General features: G+C 42.7%; 2 protein-coding genes across 3 annotated transcripts; one reads left to right on the top strand and one right to left on the bottom strand.

The window, feature by feature from the left end:
- Positions 1–2,240: 2,240 nt before the first annotated feature.
- dars2 (aspartyl-tRNA synthetase 2, mitochondrial) lies at positions 2,241–12,530 on the bottom strand. Its single transcript, XM_041055867.1, has 17 exons — positions 12,056–12,530; positions 11,239–11,338; positions 10,970–11,036; positions 10,686–10,787; positions 10,294–10,389; positions 10,051–10,174; positions 9,837–9,883; positions 9,556–9,662; positions 8,893–8,962; positions 8,591–8,770; positions 6,295–6,402; positions 6,059–6,121; positions 5,711–5,863; positions 5,341–5,559; positions 5,133–5,243; positions 4,959–5,034; positions 2,241–4,811 (listed from the first exon to the last, which is right to left on the bottom strand). The coding sequence occupies exons 1-17, from the start codon at positions 12,228–12,230 to the stop codon at positions 4,621–4,623; spliced, it is 1,989 nt and encodes a 662-aa protein (XP_040911801.1). The 5' UTR covers positions 12,231–12,530; the 3' UTR covers positions 2,241–4,620.
- A 625-nt stretch (positions 12,531–13,155) lies between these two features.
- Positions 13,156–16,951, top strand: cryz (crystallin, zeta (quinone reductase)). Of its 2 annotated transcripts, none has more exons than XM_041055870.1 (8): positions 13,156–13,385; positions 14,141–14,293; positions 14,398–14,561; positions 15,069–15,120; positions 15,202–15,351; positions 15,945–16,049; positions 16,330–16,422; positions 16,536–16,951. In XM_041055870.1, exons 1-8 carry the CDS (start codon positions 13,278–13,280, stop codon positions 16,695–16,697), a joined length of 987 nt encoding a protein of 328 aa, XP_040911804.1. In that variant the 5' UTR covers positions 13,156–13,277; the 3' UTR covers positions 16,698–16,951. The 2 variants fall into 2 exon arrangements, with proteins under 2 accessions (XP_040911804.1, XP_040911802.1); XM_041055868.1 differs by having other exon boundaries at positions 13,157–13,385; positions 15,945–16,046; positions 16,327–16,422.
- Positions 16,952–21,674: the final 4,723 nt, after the last annotated feature.

Consider the following 21,674-nt stretch of genomic DNA (forward strand, 5'->3'; position numbering starts at 1 on the left):
CTTCAAGATATGCCAAAAAGTCATATTTTAGTATGCCCTCTTGTGTGGCCGAGAAACCTGTTATAAAACAATGAGTTGCAGCAGTTTGGAGCAGTTCCCAATTCCATTTTATTTGTCAAAAATGAGAATCTTGCTTAGAAACTCCAAGGTAAAAATTCACAATGGGCAACCAGACAGAAAAATGTAAGCAAAAAAAAAAGAATAATAACAAAAAGAACTCACTTCTCAAGAAGAATCAAAGTAATACACAACAAAAGAATTCACTCTAACTGCCTTCCTGGCTATACCCTTAAAACTCGGGCCCACGGCAGGAGCTACATTCTGGAGCTGTGTTTGGGAGCTGTGCTTCTCTTCTCTAGGCCCCAATCACCACAGCCTCCTCACTTTTATACTGGTGGACTGCACCTTCCCAGCTAATCAAAATCAATTATGTCCTCCATCACATTTACAGTAATAACAATATCAAATAACACATTGTCACATAGAAGTTCAGTTAAACTTACATTAAAAACACATATTTCTTTCTAAACAGGATACTTATACCGGTTATTTCGGCACAAAAGACAAAACACCCCTTCCACTCTACCACACTTGGTTTCTTCCCCTGTGAATCCCCCTATTTAACCAAATGGACCGCTCCAGCCCAAGTTTGGCTGTTCCTGGTCTGACAGAGGAAGAAGTGCAACAAAGGAGACAGGTGAACAAAGTTTAAATGCAATAAATCAAATCCACAATCACAATGCCTCTTCTCTTCTTCACCCCTTCATCCAAATGTTCATACCACACACATCACCACCAAAAGTTCACACCAGGATCAACATTCTGATAAAGTGAGAAGTGAGAAAGAGTGTGTAGTGCATGTGCCTTACTTTAGGGCATGGGCTCTCCCCGTGACTCCCCGTGAAATATGCCAAAAAAGGTCATAGTATAGTAAGGCTTCAAAATGGGCCAAAAAAAGTCATACTTTAATATGGCCTCAAAATGTCATAAAAAACGTCATAGTATAGTAAGGCGTCAAAATCGGCCAAAAAAAGTCATACTTTAGTATGGCCTCAAAATGTCATAAAAAACGTCATAGTATAGTATGGCGTCAAAATGGGCCAAAAAAAGTCATACTTTAGTATGGCCTCAAAATGTCATAAAAAAACGTCATAGTATAGTATGGCGTCAAAATGGGCCAAAAAAAGTCATACTTTAGTATGGCCTCAAAATATGCCAAAAAAGGTCATTGTATAGTAAGGCTTTAAAATAGGCTAAAAAAAAAAGGCATATTTTAGTATGGCCTCAAAATGTCATAAAAATGGTCATAGTATAGTAAGGCTTCAAAATAGGCCAAAAAAAGTTATTTCGGCACAAAAGATAAAACACCTCTTCCACTCTACCACACTTGGTTTCTTCCCCTGTGAATCCCCCTATTTAACCAAATGGACCGCTCCAGCCCAAGTTTGGCTGTTCCTGGTCTGACAGAGGAAGAAGTGCAACAAAGGAGACAGGTGAACACAGTATAAATGCAATAAATCAAATCCACAATCACAATGCCTCTTCTCTTCTTCACCCCTTCATCCAAATGTTCATACCACACACATCACCACCAAAAGTTCACACCAGGATCGACATTCTGATAAAGTGAGAAGTGAGAAAGAGTGTGTAGTGCATGTGCCTTACTTTAGGGCATGGGCTCTCCCCTTGACTCCCCGTGAAATATGCAAAAAAGGGCATAGTATAGTAAGGCTTCAAAATAGGCCAAAAAAGTCATACTTTAGTATGACCTCAAAATGTCACAAAAAACGTCATAGTATAGTAAGGCTTTAAAATAGGCCAAAAAAAGTCATACTTTAGTATGGCCTCAAAATGTCATTTAATTTAATCAGTAAAACAATCTGAAGAGCCACTTGGGAGCCGAAAGAGCTGGCTCTCCTTAGTGAGCCGAGCCAAAAGAGCCGGTTCTCTAAAAAGACCCAGAATTCCCATCACTAATCATCATCATCATCATCATCACTGCTGCTGTCATCAACACTTTGGCTTTCTGTTTTTTGTTTTTTAATCTGCTTGTTTACGAAGAAAAAACGAAAATGTAATCAAGACTAGTACAATTTTTTTCTCAAGGAAAAATACATTTAGCAGTTTTTTTTCCAACCGTGTTCATGTTATTGTTCATTCTTATAAAAACACCATATAGCCTATATTTTTTTTAAATTTATATTTATATGTATATTCATATTTATACATACATACACACATACATACACACACACACTATATAGACGCTATATAAACGTAGTAATAGGGAATAAGCAGAGCTATAAATGTAAAAATGTGAAAAAAAAAATCAATATTTTTTATCTATTGTGTAATTCAGAAACTTCTGTTTGACTTTTTTGGACTATTTTCAGCTTTACACCATTTAGATTATTATATCTTATTATATCTCATATCTCATATGAGATTTATTTCCACCCAGGTTAACTTCTATGTTTACAGCTGTTAACATGTATTAATAAAGTGTTTGCATGTGTTTAACTGCCCAAAATTCATTAAAAACGTGAAGTCAGCAAATCGTTTGTTGACTTAATACCTGTTGTTACAGCCTGGTGTTAAAGCCAGATTTTCTTACTTTGAGGAAAAACCAAAATGAACCCACTGTCTGGTGAAACAGGATGGCATTACACCTGGAGAAGGCGGTAACAAAGTAAACAGGATGGCTGAATGACTGAAATAACAATCTGCATGTTTGTTCAAGGGTTCTGTTCTGTCAGGTATTAACTGTTTCCTGTATTCTGTCCTGAGAATATAGTTCTCTGATTTATATGAGTTATAATGTGTTGGTGATTTGCTGTGTCCATAATATTTTTTGAACCTTGCCTTCTACATATAGAATTTCCTCTTGTAGGACAATAGATAAACCAGATTGACGGAAGTGAATTGGATTCATAGATCATCAGAAACATCAGAGAACAGTGGTTACTACAGCTCCAGGATCTGCACCGCATTACCTTCCACTGCTCACGTGAAGGCTCCATCCTTGAAACATTAGGTAATGTGACAAATAAGAAAAAGATATAAACAAGTAAAAAGTAAAATACTTTCTAAAATTCAGATCTTTCTTGTGAGGGAATGGGCTCATTTATATATCATATGTTTTGACTGATGAAAGGACAAAGAAGAGCTATAAAAAGGAGCAGGGTTGTTATGAAGAACATTCAACACCTGACAGGTCCTGTAAAACATTTATCCTCTTAAATGGTGAGTATTTTTTAAAGTGAAGTTTAGCACATATAGTGTATCTACAGCTGAAGTTCAGAGATAAAAATACTTGTCTGTGTATTTTTGGTCATTGCATTTTTAATCCATAACATTCAATCCATGTTTTAAATGCAGTTTTAGTGTAATATATTGTATCTGCTGTTTCTAAATTGAGTTCAAATTAATCTATCGTTGTCCCCAACAACTTCTATCTTTATATTAACTGTTCAGAACAGCTTACTGTACTTTATAAAACACTGTGTAAAAAAACAATTTAAAGGGAAAACTGTCTACCCCTTAAATACACCTTAAAATTCAATTTACTATTTTCAATTTAATATTTTCATTACTGATTCATCTGCCGATTCTGCAAACTGTTAGAGAATTGTCCAAACAGCCCATCCCAGTTTTAGAGAGCCCAAGGTGATGTCTTCAAATATCCTGTTTTGTCTGTCCAAACTGTCTAAAACTCACGGATGTTCAGTTTACAATTATTTATAGGCACTTCAGCTTGAAAAACTCAGACTCTGACAGTTAACAACATGCTAAAATAGTTCCGGATTATTTTTCTATCAATCAAATAATGACTAAAAATTGACTGTTGTTCTTGTTGTTGACTTAACTGTTTCAGTTCTGCTCCAAACCTGGAAATGGGAAGGAAACCCTGAATAAGTGAGCAGAGAAACTTGAGAATTGTTGATGTCTCCCTACAGGACTGGAAGGCTCACTGAAAGCTTTGATAACACCTCACTCAGTCACTCAAGCTGATTTTTACTCTGTAAGTCAGGTTATGGATAACCAGACCACAAGAAGTAAATGAGTAAATACACTGGTATTTTTTCCATTATTTGGGTGCCTCTTTAAAAACCCAAACATGAACAAAAATGATTCTCATTAATACTTTGAACCTGCAGCAGGATAAAGCTATAAATAAAAACACAACATCTTCGAAACATTACTCATCTTTAACTGAAGAACTTGTCAATACTTTCTCTTATTAATGAATGATTGATAATATGAGGTGTTGGTCTGGGAAGAAACACCAAAGTAGTGAGACCTGTGTGGTAAGCTTATCTTCTTTGCTGAACTCGGTGTTCTCCGATTTTAATGGCATGGCTGTCTCCATGTGTCCTGTTCTCTTCCATTTCAAAGTAAGAGTCCTGAAGTTCAGCCACAGCATCACCTCCTCCTCATTTCCTCTCCCCCCATTTACTCTCTTCCTCGTCTCTGCCGACCAGCTGAGTTTTTCATAGAACGCTCGTTGTCTGCTCGTCTCTGTCTCCTCGTCATCCTCCTCTTTCCTCTGTCGTCAGGGTTACAGAGATCTGGCATCAGCCTTTCCTCTAATGTCTCTTTATCTCTTCCTTCTTAATCTCCTCACTTCCCCTCTTCTCCTCCTCCTTGCTCTGATGGCCATCTGACGGAGATGTGGTAAGACTTCAGCTCCTCCTCAGACACCCGGTCAGGGGCCCGGCTCATAAGGTCATGACCCCGGAACGACTTGGGAAAGGCAATGACGTCACGAATGCTGGAAGCACTGACCATGATGGAGACCAGCCGGTCCAAACCTAAGCATGGATGAGACATCAGACAACATCCAATCATTTTTAGCCTCTCAGCTCATTAAATTAAACATTTTTTAGTAGTGATACATTTTACAAAGTTATAGACAAAAAAGTTATTTTGTGTTTCTCTTTTTTGTGAGCTGGCCTTACCCAAAGCAATGCCTCCATGTGGTGGCGCTCCTGAGTCCAGAGCCTCCAGCAGGTGAAAGAGCAGACTGGGATCCTCCTGCAGCAGACACAAGTCAAAACGAGTCAGAACCAGCGACTGATTCCACCCAGTTCCAAACGAAAGGCTAACCTCTGGCAAAACAGGCAGTAACTCACCTTGAGGATATTCTTCAGGACGTGCAGCTGCTCTGAGGCTTTGTGGATACGGATGGATCCTCCTCCAATCTCACAGCCGTTCAACACCAGGTCATAGTGCTGACCACATACCTGGGTAAAGTAAAAACACACGGCATGAGGCCTGCACCCCACAGGAAGGATCATTATTTCTAACTGTCCAAAAATGAATTTAAATCTTCAGGACTACCTTGTGTGGCTCTGTGTAGAGTAACGGCGCGTGCTCCGGAACTGGAGCTGTAAATGGATGATGGGCTGACTCCAGCTGTCCCAGCTCATCTTCTTTAGGTAGGAAGAGAGGAAAGTCCACAACCCACAGGAAGTGGAAGGCTGAAAGGTCTCGTAGCGAAACGCCGTGAGACTCCAGGAGCTCTGCAGACCGCAGGCGAAGATTACCCAGCAACGGGCGCTGAGAGCAGAGCATGGGTGAAGGAAGATACAGGAGAGAGGAAGGGTAGGATGGAGGGATGGACAGGAGAAGAGAAATGTGTAAACATGCTAAGCTCAGTTTTATCTGACAGTCTAATCTAACCTAGGTCTGACGTCAATGATTCTCTTACCACAGTGTGGAGGGGCCCGGCTGCCATCAGGAGCAGGTCTCCAGGTTTGGCTCCGGCCTTGTTCAGCAGCTCCTCTGTGTCAAAGGCAGAAAGCAGCTTTTTCAGGGGGGACTTCAGAGTCCCGTCTCCTCTGACCAGCACCACGCTCAGCTCCTTGGGACAAAACAAAACGCAAAGAAAAAAAGACACAGTGAGAAAATATATTTGCTCTGTTTGATGATTTTATTTCCTGTATCCATCCTCTGTTTTTTTCTCTTTCAAGTATTAGTACAAAACAACAAAAGAAAAACACTTAGAAGACAACACATGACAGTGAGGGAAGAAATAAAAGACGAAAGACAAACCTACCTGTTCAAACTGAGTCTTGGCTGTTTGTTTCAATTCTTCCAAATCTTTCCCAGAGAAAAGGTTCTGTAGCCAAACACAGAGGATCATGGGAAGATATCAGCTATCAGCCATCCTGTTACTTATCCAACACACTTTCTGTTCACTCTTTTGTGTTCATGTCTCTTCAGTGTATCAAACCATGTACTTTCTGAACACTGTAAAACATTTTCTGCCACAGCAAAGGTTTCCTCTCTTACCGCTCCACCGGGGACACAGATGGCCTGAACCGAGCCTCCTGGATGGCTGAGAGCTGATCGGAGGAAATTAATTTCCGTGGATAAGAAAACCTCACTGAGGTCGATCAACTGCACAGACAGACGATAAGAAAGGCAGGGAAATGATGGTTAAATAGCCAAACACACTGCAGGTCCTGCACACATATTCGCACTCTCTTAAACATACAGATGATAACAGCCATGAGAGTATTTTTTGCCTTTAACAGCAATCTTTTTTTTTTATTTAGTCTGTTTATTTGGTTTAACACAGCCCACACATATCATGGTCTGGCAGGACTCAACAGGCATGATAAGAACAGACCCCCCCCCCCCCCCCCCTCCCCAAGAAGAGCCCCCCCACCTGCCTGAATGACTACAGGCCAGTAGCACTCACTCCAATCATTATGAAGTGCTTTGAGAGAGTGGTGCTGCCCCACATTCAGAGCAGCATCCCGGCCACACTGGAGTACCCTGCAGTACGCCTACCGGTCCAACAGGTCCACCTCAGATGCTATCGCCGCAGCACTGCACATCTCCCTCTCACACCTGGAGAATAAGGACTCCTACATCAGGATGCTCTTTATTGACTACAGTTCTGCATTCAACACGGTCATTCCCCACAAGCTCACACACAAACTGTTCTCCCTTGGACTACACCCCTTCATCTGTGACTGGCTCCTGGACTTTCTGACTGGCAGGCCTCAGTCTGTCAGAATAGGGAACAAGACTTCAGCCAGCATCATCACAAACATCGGCACACCACAGGGCTGTGTCCTCAGTCCCATCCTCTACACCCTGTTCACCCACGACTGTGTGGCCTCTCACAAGGACAACATCATCCTCAAGTTTGCGGACGACACCGCCGTGATAGGACGCATCACTGGCGGGAACGAGGCAGCCTACAGGAGGGAGGTGGCCACTCTGGTGACATGGTGTGAGGACAACAACCTCACCCTCAACACAGACAAGACCAAGGAGATGATAGTGGACATGAGGAAGGAGAGGAGCCCTCATCAGCCACTACTTATCCGGGGTCTGGAAGTGGAGAGGGTGAGCAGCTTTAAATACTTGGGGGTCCACCTCAGCCACGACCTCACCTGGACACTCAACACCACACAGCTGGTGAAGAAAGCTCAGCAGCGGCTGTACTTCCTGAGGAGGCTGAGGAAGTTTGGCATGTCACCAAAGATCCTCAGGAACTTCTACAGCTGCGTTGTTGAGTCCATCTTGACCAGCTGCATCACTGTGTGGTACGGCAGCTCCACTGCCATGGACCGCAAACGCCTGCAGAGAGTGGTGAAGACTGCGTCTAAGATCACCAGGACTCCTCTGCCCTCTCTGCAGAGCATCTACCAGCGCAGAGTCCACAGGAGAGATGCCTCCATCATCAAGGACCCCACCCACCCACAACAAGGTCTGTTCACTCTCCTCCCTTCAGGCCGGAGGTACAGGAGTGTGAAGTGCAGGACCACCAGACTTAAAAACTCTTTCTTCCCGTCTGCCATCAGACTCCTCAACAGCTGACAGGAGTCTGTAATAACAGGCTGCAACTTTTGCACATACTGACTGTTATTATTTATTACTGTTCTGCACCTTAATAACTGCACACATACCGCACTGTTCACATAACAGTTCTTTTGCACAGTCTTCACTCTCAGCTGAATTTGCACAACAGCTGATTTGTATATATCAGTACAGTTTATATTTTATGTAACTTTTTTCACTTATGCTCTTGTTAATATTTTGTAAATACTATTATTTATCTATTTTATTTTACTTACAACGTTTTGTATGGCATTCTGGGTGAAGAGCAAAGTAAGAATTTCATTGTACAGGGAAACCTGTTTCCTTACTGTGCAAATGACAATAAACCCTTTGAATCTTGAATCTTGAATCATTTCAGGTAGGCTGTGCAACACATGATTCACAAGTGCTAAAGTGTCAAATTATGTTATTACTAAACCCACAATCCAGGGGCCTGGAACAAGAAGCAAGATTAGTGGGTTAGCCAGATATCTTTGAGCTTAACTCCGGTTTTATTAAATCATGCACAACTGCAAAATTAGCTTGTATTAATGAGAAAATGTGAATATAAAAGGTAAGAAATCATCTCAAGTGGCACAATATGAAAAATGCAATAATGGTCACTGAATTACTTTTATTCATTCCTCCTGCTAAAGGATCGGCTCATTTCAGGCCCATGAAAGGACAAGGAACTGTCTGATATCCTGTCAATCCAAAACAAAAAAAAACCCTCAAACAACCAGCAGTCACCCACCTTCATACTGAATCTAGTGTCAGGTTTGTCCACACCATAGTCCCTCATGGCCTCTTCGTACGTCATGGTTTGGAAAGGAACCTTAATGGGGCCTTTCTCTGCAGGCCAGGAGTGCTGTAACAAACCCTCCACGAGGGACATGATACCTGCCTGGTCCACAAAAGACATCTCTATGTCTACCTGGGAGACATAACGAGAAGATAACCATTCAGATAACACTGATTATGAAGTAGCTAGAAGAGTCCAAACCAAATCTATTCAGCACCTAGGCCAAAAGAAAAAGACCCTTGTCCCTGTCTTACCTGGGTGAACTCAGGCTGCCGGTCTGGTTTGGAGCCTTCATCTCTGTAGCACCGAGCCACCTGGAAGTACCTGCCACAGCATCAACAGAGGAGAGAGACAAGAATTATCCAAGACTGTGTAAAGAGACGTGGGCCAAAGTTCTTTACAGACACGATTAAAAACAAAAGTCAAAAAATTTGATATAAGGTACCCCAAATGAAAAGCCAAGTTAAAAAGACAGGTCTTTGCTTTGTTTTTAAAAATACAAAGAGAGCTTCTGGTTCTCAGTCCCAGAGGGAGGGCGCTCCACAGTTCAACAACTTTTTTCCTCAAACAACAACCTGTTGCTTACATACGGCCAGGAAAACAGAATTCTGCTTCGTTCTCTCTATCTGTACAGACCATAAACATCCTGTATATTTGACAGAACAGTGACGAGTGACAGAGCCAGAGCGCCAAGATCACATAAAGAGGTTCAGCCCCTGATGTAGGTCCTGTCTGACACGCAGGTCCTACACCAACCAAATACCACTTTAAATCACCAGAGGACAGGAATATGTTTAGCTACTACTGTGTGAAGTGCATCATCAGTTGGGTATTGGCCTTTCTGTAGACATACAACCCTCAGTTGGGCAACCAGTAGAAAAAACATTCTGTTTTCTTGTGCTCCAGTCTGGACTCACCTGTCTATACCTGCCACCATCAGAAGCTGTTTAAACTGCTGTGGACTCTGGGGCAGGGAAAAGAACCGGCCCGGCTCCCTGGAAGGAACCACAAACTCTTTGGCTCCCTGGAACACAAAAGAGTATACAACATCTGGACTTCAGTTAGTCTTACAAAAAGAGTTACAACATAAAAATCCAACCACAACTGTTTATGTTGTAGGTAAATAATGTGATCATCTGAAAAAATGGGGACTGAGGGGATTAACTGAGTTTGAAAGACTTTCAGTGGACCTTCTTACCCCTGGTGTTCTTTTAAACAAAGTAGGAGTTTCCACATCAACAAAACCTGCAAATAAGAAAAAAAAATCAGACACTGAGAAAATCAGGCATGATACAGGAAGAAGGGACTGGATCCTGCTCCTGGTTCCTGTTGTTGTCGTCGTCTGGCATTTGTGTGGGTTTTACTGCTAAAAAGACTGAGCAAGCACTGAAAATGAATCTCACTCTTCATACCATGTACATTACAGAGGTACTCTCTCATCTTCATCACCAGCTGAGATCGCAGTCTGAGGTTCTTCTGCATCTGAGAGGACCTCAGGTCCAGGTAACGATACTGCATCCGCAAAGACTCCGATTTCTGTCCCAACACAAACACACACAAAGCAATAACACAATCGATCATGATTACTGATCATCTGAAATCCTGTCACTCGCTCAGAGCATTAGTGAAACGGTGCTCGTGCATCAGCCACTTACTTTGACAAAGTCTTTAATCTCAAAAGGTAATTTGCGGCTCACGTTGAAAACCTCCACGTTCTCAGCCAGGACTTCTATTTCTCCTGTCGGCATCCCCTGTTGGTCAGAACACACACACACTGAGAAGACAAAGCGCTGATCGATGGCTTGTTTAACCACCAAATGTTAGAAGGACAGCCTGAAAATCCTGCTTTACAGTGCTGCATAGAGTCATTTGAATTGGATGAAATTTTGTCAGATGAATTCAGTGATTAAATCCTTGTTGTGATTAAAGGTGTTTACTGAAGACGCTGTTGAAATTTCTCCCTCCCTGTGTATTCCCGTATGGTTTAGCAGTTAGGACTCTGTGGTTTATGCAGAATGTCCTTTTTAACAGCCAGTCATCGTCACACCTTGTTCTCCTGTCCGTCTGGTCGTCGTCTGACAGTTCCTGTGACCTTGATGACAGACTCAGCGGTGAGATCACACAGCACTGCTTTCAAATTACCTGCAGACTTAAACAGAGAAAAAAGTAAAGTAAAACTTTCAGTGATTTACAACAAACCTTTATATTATTTTCCTGTTTTACATTATCATCAACAGCTCTGTATTATTATTATTATTATCTTTATTATTAACTGTAAAAGTCATGAGTGCATGCAAATGTATTGTGGCATTGAGTTGTTTTCATCCTTACCTCTTCTTGAGGAATTACAATTTGAGTCAAGCCACTGAAATCTCTCAAGATGACAAACAGGTCTTGTCTGTTGGACGCAGAAACGAAAAGAAAGAAAAGAAAAGTTATAACACAACTTTTCCTAAGGCCTCATGGGAGTCAAACAACCAACACTGTCCAAGAAAACGTGGACTGACCTACAACATGGTAAACATTACACCTGCTTAACACTAGCGCGTTAGCACTTAGCTCAAAGCGCCACTGTGCCTGCTCCAGTGACAGAGTCGTACCTGAGGTACTGGACCCAACCACACAGAGTGACTGTGTCTCCCACATGATCTGGTCTCAGTTCTCCACAGGTGTGACTCCTTAATGACAAACTGCTGGGACCTGAGAACCAAAGAAAAACCCAGAAAAAAAAGAATATATTAGTGCGTAATAACATTTAGTATAAATACTAAATAACTAAATAGTATAAGACACACACACTAAACATTTTCTCTGTTTGCACTGTAAGACACAGATTTTTTTTATTTCCATTGCCAGACAATGAAAAAAACAGTTAATTTGAGAATTAACATTTATGAATAAAAATGTAACCATAGTTATAATAAAATCTATCAAGTCAAAATTGTCCTTATTATTCCTGCTACACTCTATAAAACCATACAACGCATTTTTTGTTTTCCTCACTTAATAAGAAAGAAAAAAAACAGGTAATTAAAGATGGTTATTTGAGTTTGCCATCTAAAACAAAAGACAGTGTGAAGGTTCAGTGTTAGGTTTAAAGATCTGTAACATCAAGAATATGGACTTCATTTACACACGTGAGCTTGACCCACTTTGACATTAAGCGATGGAAACATGGATAAATTAGATAAAATGTTTGTGGCAATTAAGACCTCACAAATTTATATTTAAGACCATATAAAGACTTGTACTCAGACTCGGACTCAGATTTATTAAACTGAACTGAATCCACTTTAAGCCTTTTCAGGGACCTGCAGACGGACTGGATGAACCCTAATGTGAGACACTGTCCAAAGGCAAAACCATAATCAACTGAACAGACCTCGACTAATCGATCCCTGTGATGACTGAAGGTACCTGTGAGGGGAGGCTCAGACCTGCAGAGGGTGTAGGAGCAGCTCAGCTGTCTGACATGTGGTCTCCACAGGACGCGTCCTTCACCTAAGGTCGAAGCTGGGCTCCGATACCGGACCGAGTGGGCTCTGAGCTCAGTGAGGACTCTCTGCAGAAAGAGCCTGCTTTTTGTTGCCATGCTGACACAAAGTGAGGCACCGGGCTGATGTGAGGCTGGAAAAGTCAAAGAGCTGTCCACAGAGAGTGTCTATGTCTCACTGACTCGCATGGGAGCCGGTCTCAGCCTGAGAAAGACTAATGCACAAAGGTGTACTAATGTACACCATTATTCAACACGAGCGGACTCACACCGGGGACCAGACCCGACAGACCGGGTCAAGATGTGTGGGTTAGATAAGAAATCCTCCGCTGTCACCTTATCTGGTCTTACTTCCGCATTTTTCGGCGGTCCTGACTGGTCCGGGCCAATCCATTCACATAGGAATCAGCGATACGTAACCGGATGTGCCGTCATCCTTTTTTTTTTTTTTTTTTTTTTTTTAAGACAGAAGTAGTCAATCTGCAACATAATCGATTTGAATCGACAAACGATTGGTGTTAGGTCACTGGCGCCATCGTACGCGAGTAAATAAAAATATTTAACTTTTTATACTTTTTACATTTGCAAAACTAAAATACATTTACTTTATACATGTATTTTTTAAAATAAAACATAAAACAACAATGTATTTTCAAAAACTACAAGTTTTTTTTAGGTCTACGACAAACTTTTAAATATTCACCACTGCTACTCCTGCACATGAAATGCTTGCTGTACCCACGTCTTTTCAAAAAAACAAGTTTGATTCGATTTTTGGAGTTTTGGGAATTTTCGGCAGATTTAAGAGCATGACCGGTGCAACAGAGAAAGCTAATTAAACATATAATAATTATATGTTTAAAATAACAATAACAACATTAACTATTATTATAATAATAATTTATTGGTGTAAAAAACAGAACAATAATATAAAGTCGGGCTGTAAATCAGAGAACTGTGACCTTATTTTTCTGTTTATGTCTGCAGGTCCTCTGGGAGGTGTTGTGGTCTCTCAGCTGAGTCTATCCAGTCAGCTGTTCACTACCCCGGTGCAGCTGGTGGCGCTGGTGCTCCTCTAACCGGACTGTAGAGCGGGTAGACTTTCTCGGGAAGTATTTGTCGCTGTTGCCTTCACCATTTGCAGACATGTCGGGCTGCAGGCTGATGAGAGCCATCAGAGTGAGTGAGTTTGGAGCTCCGTCTGTCCTCAGACTGAGCTCAGACGTCCCAGTCCCGCAGCCTGGACACAGACAGGTGAGGCAGCAGCTGCTGAACGCGTGCACGCAGGGTCACAGGTGGAAGTTCAGCAGTGGGTTAAAGAGCAAAGCTGCCTGTCGCTGTAAAGTCACAGTGGCATTTTGTGTAAATAGCACGTTTAACACCTCCTCAGTCTGCAGTATAGTGTGTATATGAAGACCTGTCTGCAGGTCTGGGAGTTAGGTCAAAGGTCTGCACCGCGCAAAGTACCGCCCACTTCAGGGCGTCATACCGATACTCCTCTGCAGCGATAGGAGAGAGCGGAGGTGGTTCAGGCATGTCCAAGCCGGGGGGGAGACGGGAGATCCCGAGGTAGAGCGAGATCATATCGCTCGTCTGACTTGGGGGCTCCCCGGAGTCCCCCACGGAAGAGCTGGAGGAGGTGACGGGAGAGAGGGACGCTTGGGCAGCCCCGGTTAGACTGCTGCCCCCCTGCGACCCGGACAAGCAACAGGAAATGAATGGAAAAAGGGGAAAGGATAGTTTCTCACTTTAAACTGATGCATCTTATACTATTTAATGTGCAGTGGAGGCAGTATGTCATGGAGTCATAAAGAAACCGGTTTGAAACAGTTTAAAATACATACAATGAGTTAATGGTTGATCATTGTTGTGTCTGTTGGTGTGTTGTTTGACCTGTCACCATAAACAGTGATGTGTATGTGTGTATCTGTATAAAACTGATCACATCTTTGTTTCCAGCCATCTTGTCTGACTTGTCACTCCTCGTCCATCATGTGTCTCTGCTGTAGGTGTTGATCCGTGTCCACGCCTGTGGAGTCAACCCTGTGGAGACTTACATCCGGGCCGGGACATACGCCCGTAAACCCACCCTGCCGTACACACCAGGCACTGACGCAGCCGGAGTGGTGGAAACAGTTGGAGAGGGAGTCGTTTCAGTCAAGGTCTGAGGAGGAGGCGGTGTGGCTGAGACTTAACAGTGGATATGTTCGATATTAATTTCCTCATATCCATCTATTTTATATATGTGTGTGTGTGTGTTTTCCAGGCAGGAGATCGTGTTTTCACCACAGCCGCAGAGACCGGAGCTTATGCAGAGTTCACTGTGGCAGCTGAAGACTGTGTCCACAAACTGCCCAACGCTTTAGATTTCACACAGGGAGCAGCCATAGGGATCCCCTACTTCACTGCCTACAGAGCTCTGGTTCACAAGTAAGACCTGGTCCCTGTAACAGGCTGCAAATGCAAAAAAAAAAAAAAAGTTCAGGAAGCACCATGCAGGTGATTAACGTGAATGAACAGGAGCATGTGAGGTGTCACAGGCTCAGATCCTCCATTCTTTCACTTTGCTTTTTCCCTCAGAATTCATCATTTGTGTTCAAAAACTATTTCATTTGCATACTCTGATTTTTTTCTCTGCTCATCTACAATTTTGTTTCTTTGCCTTAATCCTCTCTACAGCATACTGTCGTAAAAAAATACAAAAAGCTCAGAATACAAAGCTGAGGGAAATGTCAGCAAAAATAAACGTCAGCACACGCTCATGATGCAACCTTAACATTTCAATATTAATCCACGGCTGAAAATAGTCCCCAACAAGTGCACCTTTTACTCCTTTTCCAAAAAAAAAAAAAAAACTTGAGTGCCCGGCTGTTAAAGGAAATTAATATGATGATATGATTTAAAGTGTGTTTCAATGTGCTGTGTCATGTGTTGCAGAGCCCATGCTAAGGCTGGAGAGACCGTGCTCATCCATGGAGCCAGTGGAGGGGTGAGAGGCTTTTTTTCTCATTACCTTAAACAAAATCTAAATGTTTTAAATCCTTTCTACATGCTAATTGTGTGTGTGTAGGTGGGTGTGGCAGCATGCCAGCTGTCCTGCGCTCTGGGTCTCAGGGTGCTGGGAACAGCAGGGACACCAGAGGGATTGAAGCTGGTTCTCAACAATGGAGCTCACATGGCCTTTAACCACAGAGAAGAGGGCTACACAGATAAGATCATGGTAAACACACACACACACACACCCTGCAGGAAGACACCTTTTAAACACTGAAGCAGAAAGTACTGTCCATGCTGTGGACACTACATTTCTCATTCAGTGGTGTTTTTGAGAACACAGTGCAGCTGGTGAATGTCCACACTCAGAGTTCAGACACTCTAATGAAATGGCAGAGAATATAAATAGAGCACTAATACAGTAAAGAGCCAGTGATTTCAGACACAGCCCTGTATCTGGATTTATAGTGGAAGTGGGCTGTGCATAGACCAGAAGCTGCTAGAGATTGTCTGGTAGACGTTAGCGTGATGAGTATAAACAGCAGCTGAGAACAGCTGGATGTAGAGAACTGAGCCGGAAGTTTGGCTGCTAAGAAAATAACATATTTTGACCACGTACCTGAATTAAGAAAATAATAAAACGTAACCTGTGTTTGATCTCCACCACTGACCCTGAACAAAGTCTGAGGAGGAAAATCAGTAGGAAGTTGCAGAAGAAGAAGAGGCCCAGATGAATGAATTAAAAAAAAAAAAAAGAGATTGTGCATCTCTGTGTTTTAGCCTGTTTGGTTACATGGACTGTGTGTTTGTTTGTTCCAGGAAGCCACAGACGGCAGAGGCATAGACGTGATCGTGGAGATGCTGTCAAATGTCAACCTGAGTAAAGACCTCCAGATGCTGGCCTATGGAGGACGTGTTACGGTCAGTGGGTCCACAGTCTGCAGGCCTATAGCTCTGTACTACAGCACTGTCTCTGCAGTGGAGCTCAGATTTCTATCCTCACATGTCTGATGTGAGAACTTACAACAACACAGAGGTTACACAACCGCAGTGTGTTTCAGTGCCGGTTTGTCCTGCTCTGTTTCTCTTCCCTCTGCACTTTCATATTACGTAGCGTCAGACATCAAAACAAGATGCAGGGTCCAGGGAGACCTGCAGTCACCTTCATGTCTCTTACCTCTGCTTTCCTCTTCCTCTTTAGATTGTTGGCTCCAGGGGCCCCATAGAGATCAACCCCAGAGACACAATGGCTAAAGAGAGTAGCATCGTGGGAGTGGCTCTTTTCTTTTCTACACCGGTACAAAGCATTGACATTGCACATGCCATATTTTACACACACACACACACACACACTCAAAGCCTACACACACTTTTTACACATCACTTCTCTCCCTCCTCCTCCCCCGTCAGGAAGAGAAGAAGGAAAGTGCAGCGTTGCTCTACACAGGGATGGAAGCTGGTTGGCTGCGTCCAGTCGTCGGTTCCCAGTATCCGCTCGACAAGGCCGCCCAGGCCCACCATGACATTATTGAGTCCCCCGGGGCTGCTGGGAAGATAGTCTTGACCATGTGATGCCACTACCATATCACAAGTCACGAATCAAGTTTATAAGGGTCTGCTACAACAAGCAAAAAACTGTGGCAGACTTTAAATTGAAGTGATTGCTGAGAATGATCTGTGAAGTTCTTTTTAACAACAATACAAATGTGCTCACTGATGTTCAGGATGATTTCTCAAGTCGAACAAGCAACAAAGCCAATTATGATTAAATGACCAACACTGTGACAATCTGTATTCATCCATTCATTTTTAATAAATAATGCTCAACGATGTGAAACGTTTCAGTGACTGTTGTATTCTCCACTTATTCATCTTGGACTCATCACTTTGCTTTTCACACAGTACAAGACTAGTTAGCTGGTCTACTTTAGCTGCCTTTGTAAGTTAAATGACATCTGCCATGCAGATTTTAGTCATTTTATTGTTAGTTTTAGTCAGTGACATTTTAGTCTGATAGCTATGCCCATCACCATCTTTGTGTACAGTTACCATGGTTAAAGAAGACAGGAACCATGCATACGTACAATATCCTCACATTGCAAGCAAAATAAATGAAAACAGTAAATCATGAATGAAAATAAAATTTAAAACAAATATTAGTGAGTTTTTTGTGGCAGTACTGATATTTAGGGAAGAAAAGAATTCAGATAAAAAGACTAAAGTTCAAGGCTCATTTCTGGACAGTGAGTCAGACGTGACATCTGTGCCTCTCAGGTGACAGCCAGCTCTACTGAGCATGCTCCAGACACGGCCAGGTAACCTAAGCTAGACACACTCATATACACAGTACCTGCTACACCACCGTGGCAACCAGCTAATGATGGAGCTACGAATTTAAACAGCAGACAGTCGACACAGAGCTACAGGTCATTCTGATGGATTATGTTGTGAGTGGAGTGTACCACGTCCTCAATGGGGGTGGACCTCTGGGTTCTTATCAACAGGTAATGATCCTGCACTAACTGTTATTTGTTTGGTTTAGGAGGAAGCATGTGGATGTTCAGAAACTAAAGCAAGGCAGCTGATTTAAAGCAAGTCAGTGAGGTTTCAGAGAAAACTTCCTTAAACAAAGGTTTACTGCTCTCTGTGGTGTATTTAGAAATATTAAGAAAGAGATTGTTAATCAGCTGTGGGTACCATGGGAACTATGGCTTCAGTGAGTCTGATTCACAGGGTGGAGGAACATTTTGATAATGGGGGCGCTAACAGGGAAACATGACATGACTACAACACCTTGTAGACCACACAGTAATGGGACACTGAAGCACACACACTATTGAAAATGACTGAGGTGAGTTAGTGGTCCGTTAAGTGGTTCATTAAGTGAGTGATGTAATTGACAAGGAAACCAAGGCTGGATTACCGGCAAAAGCAGGAAACTACCCCAGACTCTCTGAGACCCTGGGTCGTCTGTGCTGCAATTACTTTGTGAGAAGTTTGTCTGGTATCATGCACCATAAAAATAATAATAATAATAATTTATAACTGTGCATTTAGCTGGGTCCTGTATATACAATGCTGATATATACCTTAACATTTCTGTTGATATTATGTGCATGTTGAGCTTAAAGCTACATACAGTCTTTTTTTTTTACCACTAGGGGGCATAAAACTCTAAAACAGAAACAGACTCTGACATGCAATGAGCTGATCAAATACCTTTGGCTTGCGTGTGAGCAAGGAATGAGCTAATTACACATCCAGCAGCTACGTTTCTATCATGTGGATGTAGTGTGACTCAGCTTCAGCTAGTGGAGCTCTCTGTGCTCAGTACGCAGCAACAAACACCAAACTGCTTTTCTTGTGAGGTGAAGCTGAAATAGATAGAAGCGTGTAAGGATAGAAGACCATCACACTCTGTAATGGAGCAGTTCTTTGGTTGGTCTGTTCTGTTCTGTCTACTTGGTTTGTAACATGGAAACATGGACAACATAACAGAGGACAACACACCAGAGGAAAGGCCATTAGGAAAAGAGCTTCAGCAGAAACGTGATAGGCCTCATTCAGCTGCAGCGTCTGGCTGTCATCCATCAGCATCCTCTGGGGACGACCTGAACCTCCTCTGATGATACCACATACACGCACACACACGCACATACACACAATGATCTGACAGTGACTACACTAATGAGGGAGGGGCCTATGTCAGTGAATCTCCACATACTTTTTTTTTGGGGGGGGGGGGGGGGGGGGGGGGCTTAAGCAAACATTAGATGATGACATGATACTATACTATATGAATACATTTAATATACTTTATTTAATATACTTTAATATGCAGTTTGTCACAAAAATTTACAGTCATGTAATGATATGTTTTAATAGACCCAGTAAATGATGATGATGACAGTGATGAAGCTCTGTTGGTTTACAGCCCTATGGAAGACATGCTACCTCATCACCATGTTGTCTCTACTGTAACACATGACCAGTAAGTATGATGCACTGTGGATTCCTGTTGCCACTGAAATGAATTACAACCTGTCTGCAGTTACTGCAGGTTAAAATAAGACCGTAGGTTAATAAGGTTAATAAAGTAACAGCAATCTCCATCCCACATACAGCAGAATGTAACATATCATTTTCATACACTTTTATTTTAAGCAAAATGTGAATTTGTCAGCAGGTATTTTGTGGATGTTGCTGCTGTCAGTCATCAGAGCCCCACCTGTGTCCCCCTGTCCCATCATGCCCTGCTTCCTGTGTGGTTTGTTCTGAGGATGTTGTCGTCTGCCACAGACTGGCTCACAATCTTGGTAACACACATACTGTAGATGCACACCCTATTACTCAGGAAAAGACAGGTGTGGTTTTTTTTCCCTCACATATACTGCAATGAATGACCTTAGAGATCTGAAGAGTTTGGATCTGTTAGATCTAACTTAACAGAAACAGGTTATTATGTATTTAAAGGTTTCTATGCATTTATGTATGTTTTTCTTTCACAGAAAAGATAAAAAAAAAGAGTTCATGCAGTATGATTCTGTCCTGTGGTCTTAGCTTCCGTGGGCTGGCGGGGCCTTCAGACTCCATGTTTCCAAAAACCATTTGAGTTCTGCTCCTGTTGAAGCTTCCTCCTACCTCAGCTGGCTGACAAACCTCAGCCTGGACGATAACTCATGGAGCTGGTCCTGCCGGCTGTTGGATCTGGCTGTCTTCCTGTCCGCCCTCATACAAGAACCAGACGAGGTGCAGAAGCTCCTCCTCAACCTGAGCACATTAACAGTGCAGCCTCAGTTGTTCGGGAACTACCAAATTTAAATAAATGAAGAAATAAAAACAGAGTAGAAACATATTTAAATTGTTGAATACAAATTATCCCAGGATTGAATTCAGAGGAGGCAGAAAACATTATGTTATATCATAGAAAAATTGGAGTAATTATATTTGTTGATGACACAGGTATAGTAATTAATCTGAGGTGATTATACTGAGCAGTAAAAAGGATTTTGAGAAGTAGTCATTTTGCCATGTAGTCATGCTGCCTTCTCACCCTCTGTAACAGTCACAGGATGGAGTGTGTGGGGACTGACAACCCAGCTGTAACCACAGAGCTGGAGCTGACTGAGGCCGACTCTGTCCCATCCAATCAGAACATTGCAGACGGAGACAAGAGGCAGTGTGATGCCACAGTCGTACACCCGAGACCTGGCCATCACTGCAGTCATCTGCTTTATAGGTGAGAAGAAAAACAGTAAGGCTGTCACAGGAAAAGTTAAAGAGAATTAGACTCTATACAGTTACATCAGTGCAAACACAAAGTCTACATTTGAAACTAATTATGTGATCATTACTTATTATGATTACACATTATAATTACAGTTTATCAGTATAGAACTGTGCATGTATACCAGAACAGTTTCTGTTTGTCTTAGTGTCCACTATTTAAACCCCTTCCTGTCCTGCTGTGCTGTAGGTGGAGTTGCTTTGACCCTGCTGGTAGTTCTGATTTACTATAAAGTGTCTCGCAGGAAGAAATTAAAAGAGAATAAAAGAGAGAAAGAGGAAGAGGAGGGAAACACGACAGTGATCACCAACCATGTCAGCCACCCAGATGTTGGGGAGAAGAGGAGCGATGTTTTCTGGCAAAGCAGTAACAGTCAGCCATTGGACAGGAATTCCATGATGCTGGATACAAGGTTAGAAAACCATAATGGCCAGTTTAGGTCCAGAGCGGAAGAGGACGGCAGCCATTTTAGATGCCCGGACTGTGGCACCGAAGGACAGAGAGGGATGGGGCCAAATCCGATGAGATGGAACAACAGGATAAGCAGAGAGATGGAGGCAGAGGAGGGAAGAGAGAAGAGGAGACTGTGGTTGATGGCAGAGGAGGACAGGAGAAAGCCCGGGACTCAGCAGGGAATCCTGAGCAGGGACATTCCTAACAAACCTCTTTTTCTTGGCAACTCCAACGCTTCCTCTCATCCACGGAGAGAACCCTTCAGTGAGAGACCAGACACCCTGTCAGCTTATAAGACAGGCAGAGACATGGACAGCTACAGGACTTATGTGGAAGGTAAGGGTAGTGGGCATGAGGCTTTACACTGTGAGAGCTGCCACAGGACCTACAGACCACCAGAGCAGAGCATGAGACCAGGGAGGATTCACACCAACATGAGAGACTCTGCTCTATTTGACAGCTTCCCTCCACAACACAGAATGACTGACAAGGAGAGGACTGTTAACCACAACCAGTTTGACACGGCGAAAGGCACAGAGGTGAGGAGAGGATCAAGAAACGTAACATTTGATCTGGAGAGTCTGAGAACCTTTGTGCAAAGAAATGGTGAGGACAAGAGGGAGGAGAAGGCGAGGACATCCAGAGACAAGGAGAAAGGAGGAAAAAGGAGACACAAAGCTGCAGTCCAACCCAGTCGGCCACTGAAGGTGAAACTGAACTTGAGCCCTCTACGAAAAAGCAAGGTCCATCCTAAGAGGAAAAGTGAGCAGGGCCACCTGGACAAAAGCAGCTCCAAGAAAATTAAAGAG

The sequence above is a fragment of the Toxotes jaculatrix genome, chromosome 14 (assembly GCF_017976425.1).
Source record: "Toxotes jaculatrix isolate fToxJac2 chromosome 14, fToxJac2.pri, whole genome shotgun sequence".
NCBI lineage: Eukaryota > Metazoa > Chordata > Actinopteri > Toxotidae > Toxotes > Toxotes jaculatrix.